A 13,990-nucleotide genomic window follows, 5' to 3' on the forward strand; every position below is an offset into this window, starting at 1 on the left:
GTCTCCAAGAATGCACAAGTCAACCCCAAACAAAAAAAAACTACTAGTTAGACACACATACACCATTTTTTTTTGCGAGGGGATACACACACACAACCTTGGTAAAACAAAGCAACAACTATAAGAGTGGGCCATTTTGGTGACCGGACTCCATGGAGCCTGATTTTTTTAGAAAAATCAAAAATTAAACTTTTTGGTTTAAAAATAATCTGAAAAAATATGCAAGTATACAAGGGCGAAATTTATATGTATGTAAAAATCCAAAATGAAATACCTTGAAATGAGACCTGTCCAAAAAGGCAAATTAATGGACTTTGACCATGAATAGTAGCATGTGCTGAAAAGCCACAAGTTTGTTTTTTCTACACAACCCTCATTTCAACGTATTTTGTCCTGAAAATTTACACATGTACATTATGCCTCCATGTATATCCATATATTTTTAGAATTTTTTGAAACATATAAATATGAATTTTCAAAGTTGCAAATGGAGACCTGCAAAAGCAATTCTCGTAAATATAAAGATAATTTTAGTCCCGATTAAACGACTTCGTAGCTGTGGTCTTATGAGACATGCCTTGGCTGTCGTTGCAAGTCCCCATGGTGGATCGATGTTTTTCTTGTCAAGCAACTATTAGCTTTCCCTAAGATCCCATGGTCGTCGTCTTGCAAAGAGTTGGGTTAGAGTTGACAATCATAGGTAGGTTACAATTGTTAGTTTTATTTGTTCTCTTTCTAGAGTCATGTCTTTCTTACTTTATTTCTTAGTAAGCATACATATATATCTCCTTTGCATGCGCACGATTTCAAAATGTTGAGACTTGTTTTTTCAAGAATGAATTGCCCAGCTTACTCTATCATTTGCCCATCTTTGGTCCATCATTTTTTACTTTTGGATGAACTGGCCAAAACATAAATCTAATATAAGTATCGGAGCCAAGAGCTCTTGAGTTCAAGGCCATATGCCAATTTTTGTATTAAGAGTACTAATATTAGGGGTAGACATGATGGGCAGTGTTGAAATATATTGATCCCATGTGTAAGGCTCGTAACTGATTAGACATGAGGGGTAATGTTGAAGCATATTGTCCGCCCCACAATTGGGTAAGACTTTTGAATGAAGTGACTGGATCATGAATTAGAAAAAAATGCAGATTAGATAGATAGACCTTGCAAGTCGTTCGATATTGTTCTATTATAATAAACAAAACAAAGTGACGAGTCCTTTTGAAGTTCTTCTTTTTAGCCGAATCCTTTTGGAGTTGGACACGGCATGTTGCTTGCGGGGGAAAACCCACTCTGCCCTTCTCACTGCTGTCATCCTGTGCGTGACTTCGATTTGAAATGACCTGACCTGACGCGTGCGCACGCATAAACAAACACGGACCGGTCGAGATGAAGCATCAACTAGTAGCCAGAAGACTTGTAGACTCGTGGAAGTTGAGTCCTAGAGTAGACGACGTAGCTTGGGCCCGACATGAGCCGCGAGCCGTGGCGACCGGGGCAACGCGGCGAGCAGCACGGGTACGGTCTACTCCACCAGAGACATCTCACATGTGCCTACGCCCGACGAGTGGCTGGCCTGCCGGCGGCGGCTCGTCGCGTTGCGTCGGCAGTCGGCGGCAGCGATAAGAAGTCAACTAGTGCGAACGGTGGTGTACTTGCCGCATGTTTTTCATGTTAAAACATGCCCAACATATTTTTAACCCCCTCTCACTCCCACTCCCACGTCCTCGCCCCTCAGCTCTCTAGTGTTTTGTTAACGAGCAAACCCGTGTTTGGATGATTAAAAGGATACTGGTATCCCAATTCATCAGGGTTCAAGTCCTAAATTTAACATTGGTGCTCACATTACTCCGAGATATATTTCAGACTTCCAGCGATGTTCGTTCAGTGAGAGGAGACGTTCCCGTCGACTGCGAGGCGTATGTGGTGACTTCGTAAAGTCTCAAGATGCTATGCCGGCTTAGTCTCTCGGTGATGCTCATAGAGTCATAGGGGTGTGCATGCGTGAGTGCATTCATAGAGGTGAGTATATACTTGTGTATGTGAGCGACTTCGATCGTATTGTGTTCAAGCTATCTATTGTTTCTTTTACTCCGGGTTTCTCCTATGTGGCGTCACTCAACAAGAAAATAGGCATGACCCACATGCCATAGTCTTCTCCATCTCTTCTTGCTTAGTGCTCTCTTTTTGGATTCTCTTCCCACCACCGACTTCTCCGTGCCAGCCGCCAGGGATATCTCACCTCTATCGCCTCCCAGCCCTCGACTCCGTCGCCATATTGCTGTCACTTGACGGGAGGGGGGTGGGAGTCGGTGCACTTCGCCAAGCCAGGAGCACACCTTCGCAGGCGCTCACTTGTGTGCACCGATCCGATGCCACCCTGCGTACAAATTTCAAAACCATACGGTTGTCCATACTAGGACAGCATCCGATGCACCTTCCGTTGACAACGCGCAACCATTCGGCCCTCATAGGCATTCAACTCTTTACAACCGTCTGGCATTGCATTGTCGTCCAATGCCAAGTAGCTATATTTGTCCCACTCTTCGGCAGCGACCATCAGGGGCAATGGGATTGAGCTTGCAACTGCAGGAGCCATCCTTGGGTATCTTGCGACTAGGTTGCGTGTGCTATTGCTCGGCTGCCTTTGCTGGACGTTGCTCTTGACTCGTCCGGATCTTACGTGCGTTGGGATGCTAGGACTTCAACTCCTGTTGTCGCTGGCCAACGGCCACGATATATGTTCCCCGCTTAGCGAGAGGGCAAAGGGAAGAGGGAGAAGGGATTTGGGCGGGGAAAGAGACGGGAAGAATATGACATGTTTGGTTGTATCCGTTTTCTAGGTGATGTGGCGCCACCTAGTTCAGAACCAGTCAAAACACATAGAGGGTTGTCTTTTAAATGGTTTTGAGAGTTGAGGGTGGGACTTCAACCAAACTGAAGTTAAGGGTTGTAATATGAACTTAGGCATATTTTTTCCCTTTCTATTTTCTTTTCCGATTATTTTCTTTTAGATTTTTATTTTTTAATAAAAAAATCAGTTTTTGAAATGTTCCGAACTTTTTAAAATGCCCGCATCTAAAAATATTCACAATTTTTAAAAAATGTTCACATTTTCGAAACATATTCAGAAATTTCAAAACACTTTTCTGATTTTTTAAATCACTTCTTTAAACCAACTAATTTTTAAAAATAATTTTATAAAAGAAAAATTAAACTCTGAAAACCCCAATGAAAAACAGAAAGAAAGTAATCGCGGGAAACCTTCCTTAGAGTTGCTTTTAGAATTGGGCCTCCGCACGCACGTCGACTTGTGCTTTTAGAATTCTCGAAACAAGGCCGATCTGACTGAAACTCAAATAGGGTTACAACACAGGCCCACAAGATAGCAAGCCCATCCTTCTATATATCGCATCCTCGCCACCTCCACCTCCCACCTCTCCCCTCTCTTTCCCTTCGCACAATCCCGGCGTCGGCGGCTGCGGCGGAACCTCCCCGGCGATCACCGGACTCACCCCGGCAGGTAACGCGCTCTCCTCCCTCCCCCCCTGTATCCGCGTGCCCGCGAGAGCGTTCGTTCCTACGCGTGCGTGTGCTTGCGCGGTCTTTCGCCGGAAACCCTAGGTCTCCAGCGCGGGCTTGGATCCCCGGCGTATTCGGCGGGTTCCTTGCGGGTCCTCCCGGGGCAATCCCGCCAGCTAGAAATATCGAATCTTGCCTCAGAGAGGCTCGCTACGCTGTTCATGTTACGCTGTCCATGGGTCATCACGCTGAATCAACTGTACTAGATGTGGCAATAGATTGGTTGACGCCGCATTGTCTGGAACTTGCCACAGAGTTTGTTCGATTCTTTGTATTGAAAGCCATAGAAAAGTTTCTTATGTGCTAACTTGCATGCAAGTCCGCAGGAAATTTTGCGTTGCCTTCATGACAGCTTGACAAACACCTAATATCTCATCAAGAAAATTCATGTATTATTCCTGTGGTGCGACCAAACAGCTTATAATATTAATTATTATCTTCTTCAGTGTTTTCAATCTAATGACTTTACATGCCATAGCATCCAACTCCTACATTATATAACCGTCTCTGTGTTTTTGGGATCCTCAAATCAAAGAGGGCCGTAACATGTGGTGTCATGTATGTAATTACAGGCAAAGCAATGAGGAGGTACAGTCCCCAATATCGGAGCCCCCCAAGGAGGGGATATGGTGGCAGAGGCAGAAGTCCCCCGAGGAGGGGATATGGAGGACGGAGGGAGCAGGGTTCAGGAAGCCTCTTGGTCCGCAACATCCCATTGAGCTGCAGGTAGGAAAACTGTGACATGGATACAGCTTTCCCGATGACTTAGTTTTCATGAAAGAAGAATATTTCACTTTGTAAGGTATTGACCTTAGTTTTGTTCTCTTATCTGTGGCAGGCCGGAGGATCTACGGGTTCCTTTTGAAAGGTTTGGTCCTGTTCGGGATGTGTACCTGCCAAAGGATTATTACACCAGGTAGGTTTTATGTATCCCCGTAATTTATTTGCAATTGGCAAACAATTTTTGGCCTTGTTTTCCATGTTAATATGAAATATAGAAAAAAAAGGACTTTGAACGCTTATCTACATTGTTGTTGCATAAGATTGGTAATCCCAGTTTTTTTATGAAGAGATGTTGTGAGCATATCTTTCAGATTTGGTGTGATTTCGGTTGCAACCATGTTTGTGCATTAACGTTTAGGCCCAATGAAAATGCTCTAGTCACTACAGTCTGCTCATGTGTGGAAATGCTTATATTACCTTGTCTTGCGTATTCATCCATGCCCTATGATAGTTTCTTTTTCTGAAATAATTGCCAGGGTAGTATTGGTTTGATGCAAGTACAATCCCTTGATTTGTTGAAGAATGTTTTTTTATATTCCTAACAATTCATTTGCTTGGCAAGATAGAGTCTTGTCCGAATGAAGAAGTTCTTCTATGAAGACAAAGATTTGATTTGAGAAAATTAGTTTCGTGAAGAGAAGATAAAGAGAGTTGTATTGGGTAGTCCATGAGAAGATTAAATGAAGCGAAGTTCATTTCAAGTACTTTTCAGACTTTTCAAACATTGAGGAACTTGAAGCGAATGATTTTACGAAGATGCTCTTTATGAGGATCACCGTACTTAGTCATTACACAAGAAATTTGTACAAGAAACTTGGATACTAGGGCCTGGACATATAGCTGTGTTTTGCAACACTTGCTTCATGTTTGATGGGAAATGTGTGTAAGTTGTTGACTGTGCTCCGTCAAGAATCATAGAGGGCATGCTGCATTTGAACTGTGATGGTAACATGAGAGGCCCACACACTCTATGAATACTTCATGCCCTCTTTTTTGTCTGTTATCCCATTAATTTCATTTATCCTACTTTGTCTAATGTAATCGTTATACACAGGGAGCCCCGAGGGTTTGCATTTGTGGAGTTTGTTGACCCTTATGACGCCTCTGATGCACAATATCACTTGAACCACACAGTATTTTGTGGCCGAGAGATAACTGTTGTTGTTGCTGCCGAGTCACGGAAAAGGCCAGATGATATGCGTAATAGGGCTAGAATCAGGTATGGTATTCCATTCCTGTGAAATTCTTCCTTATCTCATGTTATGTGCTCATTTGAACTGGTTGCTTTGCAGGGGGTATTCTGGTGAACCTGAAAGGCGCCATTCCCGTTATGGTACTTTCTTATCATTAATGTTGTATGATTTGCAGTCCTGCATGCTCTGAAATGCTAATCTAGAATTCTGAAAGCTTCGTTCTATTAGGCTGTTTATCTATCCCGGTTTAGACCTTGCAATTGCATGTAGATAGAACAATTTATATCTTTTTGCGGAGAAGAATGCATTATCTCTGCTACACCTAACAGGTTGCAACTTGCAACCCTGCAGTTGCAGGAAATTATTTATTTGTTCTTAGCATTCATATAATTTTTCTTTTGCATAGCATGTGATTTTGGATCATTTTGCACCCTCTAGTTAAGTAAACATTGAGTACCTTGCGAAGAAACATCAGTTAGATGGTAACTGCCTATTGCAGATTGCAGAGGGGTGAAATCTGCAGTTTACTGTGTTTTGGATATTTCAAATTATGTATCAGATTATTTTTCCTGCAGTACCAGTTACCAAATTATTTATGTCCACACGAATTTCAGGGAGGTCTCGTTCCCGTTCACGCTCTTGCTCTCCTCGCTATCGGGGCCGTCCTCAATCAAGGTCAAGGTCAAGGTCAAGGTAGGGCAACAGTAGGTCAAGTATTTTTGCTTGTCATGTGACATACCTAAAGCTACTCCCCTATCATTCATGAATCCATCCACTCTCTGCTAACTATTCCTTTTATTTTTCTAAAGGTCATACTCTCCTGCTCCAAGACGGCAAGGTGACTACTCTGCTTCCCCACCAAGATCACATCACACACAGTCTCCTAGGCGTCTGCCAAAAGGGCATGAAGAAGATAAGCGGAGATCCTATTCTCCTGCTGGTAGAGGCGGCGGCGAGCGTGATGCTGATACTAATGGAAAGTAAGTTCTATTTTGTTGTGATAGTAATGGGTATTCTAGGCTTCTAGTGTTTCAAGTTTACCATGTAGCTCTGTCTTTACTGCTTCATGAACTCCATAGATAATTGTCAGCACCAAGTTCTAGTGTTGCGAACGAATAATGTATTCTATATGCCTCTATCTACCTCTCCCGCTTCATAAACTCCGGAGCTAATTTGCCAGCACGTGGAATTCTTGTTGTGTGTTCCTTTTGCATGCCTTTGAGCAAGAGCATGAGCTTTTCATTTAGAGACCAGGAAGTGCTGGATCCACCTTTATTTTCCTTTAGTAACAGCTGCCCTCATCTCCTTTAGCAACTGCTTTTGCATGCCAGATCGTCTGTAATGCACGCCGCAGAGTTTCCCTATGAAATTCTAGCCAAGCCGCATCTCTTTAATTTTTGCTCGAACCCAGCGTCTCTGTACATCAACTACATACATTTATTTTTGTCCGTTACATCTGGAACATGCATATTCTCATACAAGGCCCTAGAGTAAACCTGCGGTCATTATAGTGAAAGCTATTCTCATTTGCTCTGTGTTCGCAGGAGGTCGCCGCCGCCATCTGACATTGACGGATCACCTCCACCACCCCGTAGGTCACCCAGGCAGTCCTCGGGATCACCCGTGGGGTCGCGCTCAAGGTCCCCCGAAGCTTCTCCTGCCCGCAGCGACTGAGAAAATTGGCGCCTCCCAGGAGCGGCGTGGCCATGTACTCTACCTCTTAGCTACATTGTCTGAGTAAAACCCATCTGGGCTGTGTTGGCTAGTGTTGCGGTGCCTCTTTAGTTAGCAGAAGATGTGACTGGTTGGCTGTTCGTTCGCTGCTTGGTGTTGAACCTTGTACCATGGTAGTGTTTTAATGTGAACCGAGCCACAACTGAGCCACAATTGTGATTGGATTTGTGATTTTAAATGCATTCTGAATGCCTTTAACTTGCTCCACGAACAGTTTCTCTAAAAAAAGATATAAGTATAGAAATGCATTCATTTAAGATTGTGATACACAATGCTATCGGATCTTAGAAGAGTTCATTTTTTTTTTGTTAGAATAAATATTTTGTTTGGAGGTAGGAAACTTGATATATTGATGGCGGGTTGATCTGCGTGGATTTCACCTGGCCGGAATTCTACCCCGGTCTGCCCTATCGGCGCCTTTGGTTAAACCCGGTTTGGTTTGTTAGAGCAACTCTAGCAGACCCCGCATTCCGCCCACCTGCAAAACTCGTTTGCAGTTCATGCAAAACCATTTTTGCGGGTCGGCGCGGGCTGGCACAGATGCAGACCCCGCATAATGGACCTGTAAAAAAACATATTCACGGAATATATTTTTTTACGGGTCGGCTTTTGTGGGTTCTGATCTGGCGCGGCTCCTCCCGGCCCGTAAAACTTAGATTGATAATAGTATAATGCTTTTCTTTGCTTTTGCAGCAACATTAGATACAAAATATATCACCAAATCTTGGCCAGAATAGCAAAACTAAAGAAAATAAGAACCACAAGTATGCATTTCAGAAGATTTCCAACTTCCATAACTGCTCCCACTAGTTGAAGCAATATCTTCTCCATGCACTCATTGTTGATCTGCGGATTCTTGATCTTACTTTGTTCATTCTTGATCTTGCTTTCTTCATTCTTCATCTTTGGTTTCAAAGAAGTAGGCGTTGCTTCCTCTCTAGTTGCACATACAGCGGCATCATTGCCTTCGATTGTACTAAGGAGTGCACTAACATCTATTAAGTTTCTTTCTATCAACAAATCAATGTATTGGCCTTTTCAAAACCAAAATGAGCATCCATCCTCCTACACAAAAGATTGAGCAAGCTCGAAGTGAGATACCGTAGTTGAACTAAAGAATGAGATATGGAACGAGCTACCACAAGTGCACGTACCCTATCGTTTTCGCATTTGTAGAACACCCATCCGGGGTGCTTCGGCGTGCCCGAAGTGAGCCGCAGGACTTGGTACGGGCAGTCGTCGTACTTTATGAGCGGCATCGGCAGGCCACAAAGACGTTGCGTGAGCGCCGAGCCCGGTGGACGGCCAGACGAGTCCACGCCCGCAAACCTTCGGTGGCGGCGGGCGGACGAACCCGCGCCTGCATGCGGCGATGCGCCCTTGCCTGGGCTGCGGGAGAGGCTCCCCGACCACTCCATCGCCTGGGGCAGCAACCGGCGGTCGGAAAAGGACAAATTCGGCGGCCCGCGATGAAGTGCCGCAGATCTGCAAATCCGGCCGCCCGCCGACGCAGGGGGGAAGGGAAGGGAGGCCTCGTGCGCGTGGAGGCCTTCAGGCGTGCTCCTGCCGGCTGCTGTCACCGAAATCTTGGGCGGCGGCCGACGGCGGCGCGAGGGGGGGTGGGGGGAGAAAGCGCGGGATGAAATGTCCCCCCCCCCCCACTAACCGCTTCTGCTTATATGCAGGGCACCGCAGCCACGGAGGGGAAGGGGGCGTTTTCTCGGGTTGGGGTCGGGATTTTGTCGCGCCCCCTAATTTTTTTTGCGGGCCGGGGCGGGATGCAGGGTCTGATCGGGCTGCTTTTTCCGCCCCGACCCGCATTTTGGTGGTTATTTTACGGGGCGGGGCGGGATGCGGGGTCTGTTAGAGTTGCTCTTACCCTCCCAAACCACATGGAAACCGTAGGGAACCAACCCTCTCGCCTCACCATGGAAGCAAACCTTCCTCGCGCGAAATGCCCTCACTCTGACCTTTTCTCTTGATTTGGTAGGGTTGGCGGTGCCGGAGACAAGGGACAGCGAGCGCCACCAAAGGAGGCGACGGCGCCACCCCCCTCCCCCCAACCCCCATGGCGATGATCCTATCCAACCGGCAACAATCACATCTAGCCGACGAACCGGCAGAGCGGAACCACCCCAACCTCGTGTGTTTTCTTGATTTCTACTCCCTCCGTCCGAAAATACTTGTCATGAAAATAGATAAAAAGGAATGTATCTATAACTAAAATACGTCTAGATGCATCCCCTTTATTCATTTTGATGACAAGTATTTCCAGACGGAGGGAGTACTAGAGTTCTTAATAGCTTTCGCTCTCTGACCAGATGGTGTACCTAGTTGAACCTAACCAAATCTGCAACATATATATTCGTCCATGAGATTCAACTATATATTTGTAACTACCTCGAGGGATCCATGAGATGCAACTATAGCTATATAATTTTGTCAATGAGATTCCATAAGAGGTGGAATAAATCACCCAATTAGAAGCACTACTAGATATTCTTAGGAGGTGAAAAAATTGTGTTATTGAGGCGCAGATCAACTACATGTATTTTTTTTCGATAACGGAGGTGAAGAGAAATTAGGTAAAATGCTCTGAGGTCAAGGCATATTGAAGCCATGTAATTCTGACAATGCAGTTTATATTTCCACAACCAACAGCTGACCTTCATTGAAACTTAGATTCTAGGATAAATAGTCTTTGCACATGCACTTAGATGTTGGAACTCATTGGCTATCTGTTTGAGTACCAAACTTGTTCTTTTGGTCCTTTGGTTTTTCTTCGAACACATTACAATCGAAGTCGCTCACATACACGAGCATACACTCACCTCTATGAAAGTACACACGCACGCACGTACACTCTACCCCCGTGAGAACCTTCGAGAGACTGAGCCAGCATAACATCTTGGGATTTTACGAAGCAGTCGACGAGAACGTCTCCTCCCACTAAACGAACATCACCGGAAGCCTAAAATAAATCCAGGAATAATGCAAGCATCAATGTCAAATCTAGGACTTGAACTTTGGTGGGTCGGGATACCACTGTCCTCCTAACCATCCAATTACATGTTCGTTTGTTTTGTCCTTTGGGGTTGCATGTCTTATCTTCAATATCAATGAACTTTTGTTTGAGTCGTGAGCAATGGGGTGGATCTATGGTGTATGCGCAAAGCTCACATGGCACTAGAAACATTATATGACCATTAATTATAATATAGTAGTGGTTTTGATTGTTGCTGCAGTTTGTAAAAATTATAAACAAACCCTTAATTTTGCAGAAAGGGCCCCGACCCGAGATACTAAGACGCAACTGGGTCCTCAAACTCCACTTTGATTCCACCTCGCTGTCGTGGGGGTAGAGCCACTTGAGACGACGAGACTTCCATAGCAACAAGGCACGATCTCCAAGTAGACGGCGCACTGCCTCCTTATAAGCAGTTGGGCCCGAGAGGAAAATGGGTGGCCGCCATTCGGCCAGAGAAGCAACAGGAGCAACAAAGACCTCCCATCAATTTCGGAGGCTATTCTGTTCAACATTGTAGTTGACATGTTGATTCTAATAGGTAGGGCAAAGGACGTTGGTCAAGTAGGTAGCCTGGGAATTTACCTTTTACGTATTTGGGTATACCAATCCACCATCGTAAGCTAACAAATAGAGAATGGAAGTATATTGAGGATAGATTCGAGAAGAAACTGAGTTGCTGGAAGGGCAAGCTGATGTCATATGGGGCCGTCTAATTCTTATTAATTCGGTGCTCACGAGCGTGCCTATGTTTCTTTTGTCATTTTTTGAGATACCAGTTGGAGTTCGGAAAAGACCGGATTTATATCAATCCCGATTTTTCTGGCAGAGTGATGACCTAAAAAGGAAGTATAGACTCACTAAATGGGACATTATTTGTCAACCAGAAGACCAAGGGGGTCTAGGTATCAAAAATCTTGAGGTGAAAAACAGATGTCTTCTCAGCAAGTGGCTGTATAAGTTATCTGTAGAGTCGGAGGCCACGTGGGCGCAGATTCTGCGTAACAAGTACCTTCAGTCCAAAACTTTGTCACAGGTGACAGTGAGGCCGACGGACTCACCTTTCTGAAAAGGGCTGATGAGAGTCAAATCAGTCTTTTTCAATAGAACAAAGTTTCTTGTCGGAAACGGTACTTCCACGAAATTCTAGAGGATACGTGGCTAGGGGAAACCCCTCTCGCGCTTCAGTTTCCCTCCCTTTATAGCATTGTGCAACGAAGAGACGCTTTCGTTGCTACCGTGCTTCGGTCCACTCCCCTCAATATCCACTTTAGGAGAACACTTGCCGGAGCCCGTTGGGAAGCCTGGCTCCATTTGGTGAGAAGACTGATGGATGTGCAGTTTTCTCAACAGCCGGATAAGTTGAGCTGGAAGCTTACCAGGAATGGAGAGTTCATGGTTAAATCTATGTATTTAGATGTGATCAACTCTAGCTCCATTCCTAGTTCCAAACATGTTTGGAAGGTCAAAGTACCTTTGAGGGTTAAAGTGTTTATGTGGTTTGTACACAAACAAGCCATTTTAACTAAGGACAATTTGACAAAACGCAACTGAACCGGTTCTACGAGATGTAGTTTTTGTGATCGTGATGAGACTATCAAACACGTCTTTCTTGAATGTCCAATGGCAAAGGTTCTATGGCGGACTGTTCACATTGCTTTTAATATTACTCATCCGAATAATATCAACATGTTATTTGGGACGTGGCTTGACGGATAGAGCCCCAAACTGCGAGACACATTCGTGTAGGAGTATGTGCTTTTCTTTGGGCAGTCTGGAACTGCAGGAATGATTTGGTTTTTAACAGAACAACGAATACTCATTTTTTGCAGGCTATCTTTTGAGCCACTATGTTGATCCGTATGTGATCGTTACTCACTCAGACGGAGGCCAAGGAGCATTTGGTTACTGGATCTATCCGATGGGAGATGGTAGCTCAGGCTATATTCAGCAGGTTTGGATGGCGGTCATGTAATAGGATAGGCAATTAGTTTTCTTGTCTTGTTTTTGCCTGCCGGTTGTGGCTTTTATTTTCCGCTCTTCGTGAGCCAGTTTGTGGTTCGTTCGTTTAAGACATCATGACCTTTGTTGAACTTATTTGATTCTAATAAATGTGGCCATATGCATCGTTCTGATGCAGAGGCCGGGGTTACACCCCTTTTCCAAAAAAAAATCAATTTCGGAGGCTAGGCTTCAGCGAGCGGCATATCTTCTGCTTCAAACTCAATTGGCAAAATCCAACTTTTCATCCCGCCCCATCTTCATCATCGCCACCATGACGACCACGCAAAGGGAGAGCAGAAAGGAGGACCCAACACCCCCCCCCCATCACCACGCGTCAGGGGGTCCCTGAACAAGGGCCTTCGATTTAACCATATCAGGAGCTCCAACCACCCATCTTCGGTCTTCACGAGCACAGTTGAGAGCAGAAGAAGGATGAGAGAAAGATCCAAGTCAGCTTTATCTGGCAACAAGGAAACCATACTTATACTACACATAAAGAACAAGAATCACCCCCTCCCAATCACCGCCGCCCGCGGGTAACGTGGAGGCTGGAGGCGCTCAAGGGCGGGGGAGGAGGGGAGGAATGACGGAGAGGCCAACCACCATAGGGGCAGAAGCCATTGCTCTCCGACCATAGGAGCCCTGTTTTGTACCACCTCCGTCCGAAATCAACCACCGCTGAAATGTGTGTATCTAGATAGAAAATGAGTGACATAACTATTTCTCCCACTCTTTTAATAATGAAACAATGCGCAAGTCTTTCCCGTGTTCGCAAAAAAAAGTTTATGGTACACCAAAATTGGTGCCCCAAGCCGTGATTTGTCTTTTGCTAGGAGGAGAGGAGCATGGTGCCCAAAGACGAGAGGCAGAAATCACATATTTGACCTGAGGACGAAATCAAATCACAAACTGACCTGGTCATGAAAAAATTTCACTCTGCTGACCCTTTGGTGTGGCGCCCGACAGCTAGGCACCGCACCCTACTGTGCAGCGCCCATCACTTAGGCGTCACACTGCCTGCCAGCGTGGCAACCCTGGTCCAGTTGCGGCCCCACAGATAGCACTGCAGCGCCTAAGCCTTAGGCGCCACACATGTAATGTGCAGCGCCTAGCTCTTGGGCGCTGCACAGTCTGTGTTCCGCTTGGACTGGCCCCACCCTCTCTCCCCTCTCACCCCCACCCCACACACCCCACCCCACCCAAAACCTTAGGCTTGCGGCTCTCCTCTCTTCCCCTCTCCCCCCTCTCAAATCCTTCTCAAATCTTGCAAATCCGGAGTATTTGATCGTGGATTTCGAAGCCAACCCCTCCCTTAAGGTAATCTCCTCCGATCCCCTCATTTTCATCCATAGGAATTGTCACATTTTGTCAAATCTTGCTAGTTTGGGGGAAACCCTAGTTTTGACTTGGATTTGCAAATTTATGTTGAATGATGTTATGTTTCTTTGCTAAGTAGGGTTGGTTAAGCTTCCATAGTATGGTAGGGTTAGGGTTATGTGTGTTTGATGTTGGTGTTAGGGTTATGCTATGGTTATGGTTGTTATGTGGGGGTTAGGGTTATTAATTCATATATATGTTAGGGCATATGTGTGCAAATATTTTTCTTAAGTATTTACTTGATATATGTGTGTTTTTGGTTATTGTAGGGATGGGGAGAACATGT

The 13,990-nt window shown here is 45.3% G+C and overlaps 1 protein-coding gene across 1 annotated transcript; it reads left to right on the top strand.

The window, feature by feature from the left end:
* Positions 1-3,413: 3,413 nt before the first annotated feature.
* Positions 3,414-7,505, top strand: LOC123090669 (serine/arginine-rich SC35-like splicing factor SCL30). Its single transcript, XM_044511991.1, has 8 exons — positions 3,414-3,529; positions 4,161-4,314; positions 4,427-4,504; positions 5,426-5,590; positions 5,664-5,704; positions 6,179-6,257; positions 6,374-6,544; positions 7,109-7,505. Exons 2-8 carry the CDS (start codon positions 4,169-4,171, stop codon positions 7,236-7,238), a joined length of 810 nt encoding a protein of 269 aa, XP_044367926.1. The 5' UTR covers positions 3,414-3,529; positions 4,161-4,168; the 3' UTR covers positions 7,239-7,505.
* The last annotated feature ends 6,485 nt before the right edge of the window (positions 7,506-13,990 follow it).

The sequence above is a fragment of the Triticum aestivum genome, chromosome 4B (assembly GCF_018294505.1).
Source record: "Triticum aestivum cultivar Chinese Spring chromosome 4B, IWGSC CS RefSeq v2.1, whole genome shotgun sequence".
Lineage (NCBI taxonomy): Eukaryota > Viridiplantae > Streptophyta > Magnoliopsida > Poales > Poaceae > Triticum > Triticum aestivum.

Bases quoted from the DNA above. Each gene is read 5' to 3' on its own strand.
- LOC123090669 (XM_044511991.1), top strand. From the start codon at position 4,169: ATGAGGAGGTACAGTCCCCAATATCGGAGCCCCCCAAGGAGGGGATAT. The intron at 5,705-6,178 runs GTACTTTCTTAT...CACGAATTTCAG, and splicing joins AAGGCGCCATTCCCGTTATG to GGAGGTCTCGTTCCCGTTCA. The intron at 6,258-6,373 runs GTAGGGCAACAG...ATTTTTCTAAAG, and splicing joins AGGTCAAGGTCAAGGTCAAG to GTCATACTCTCCTGCTCCAA.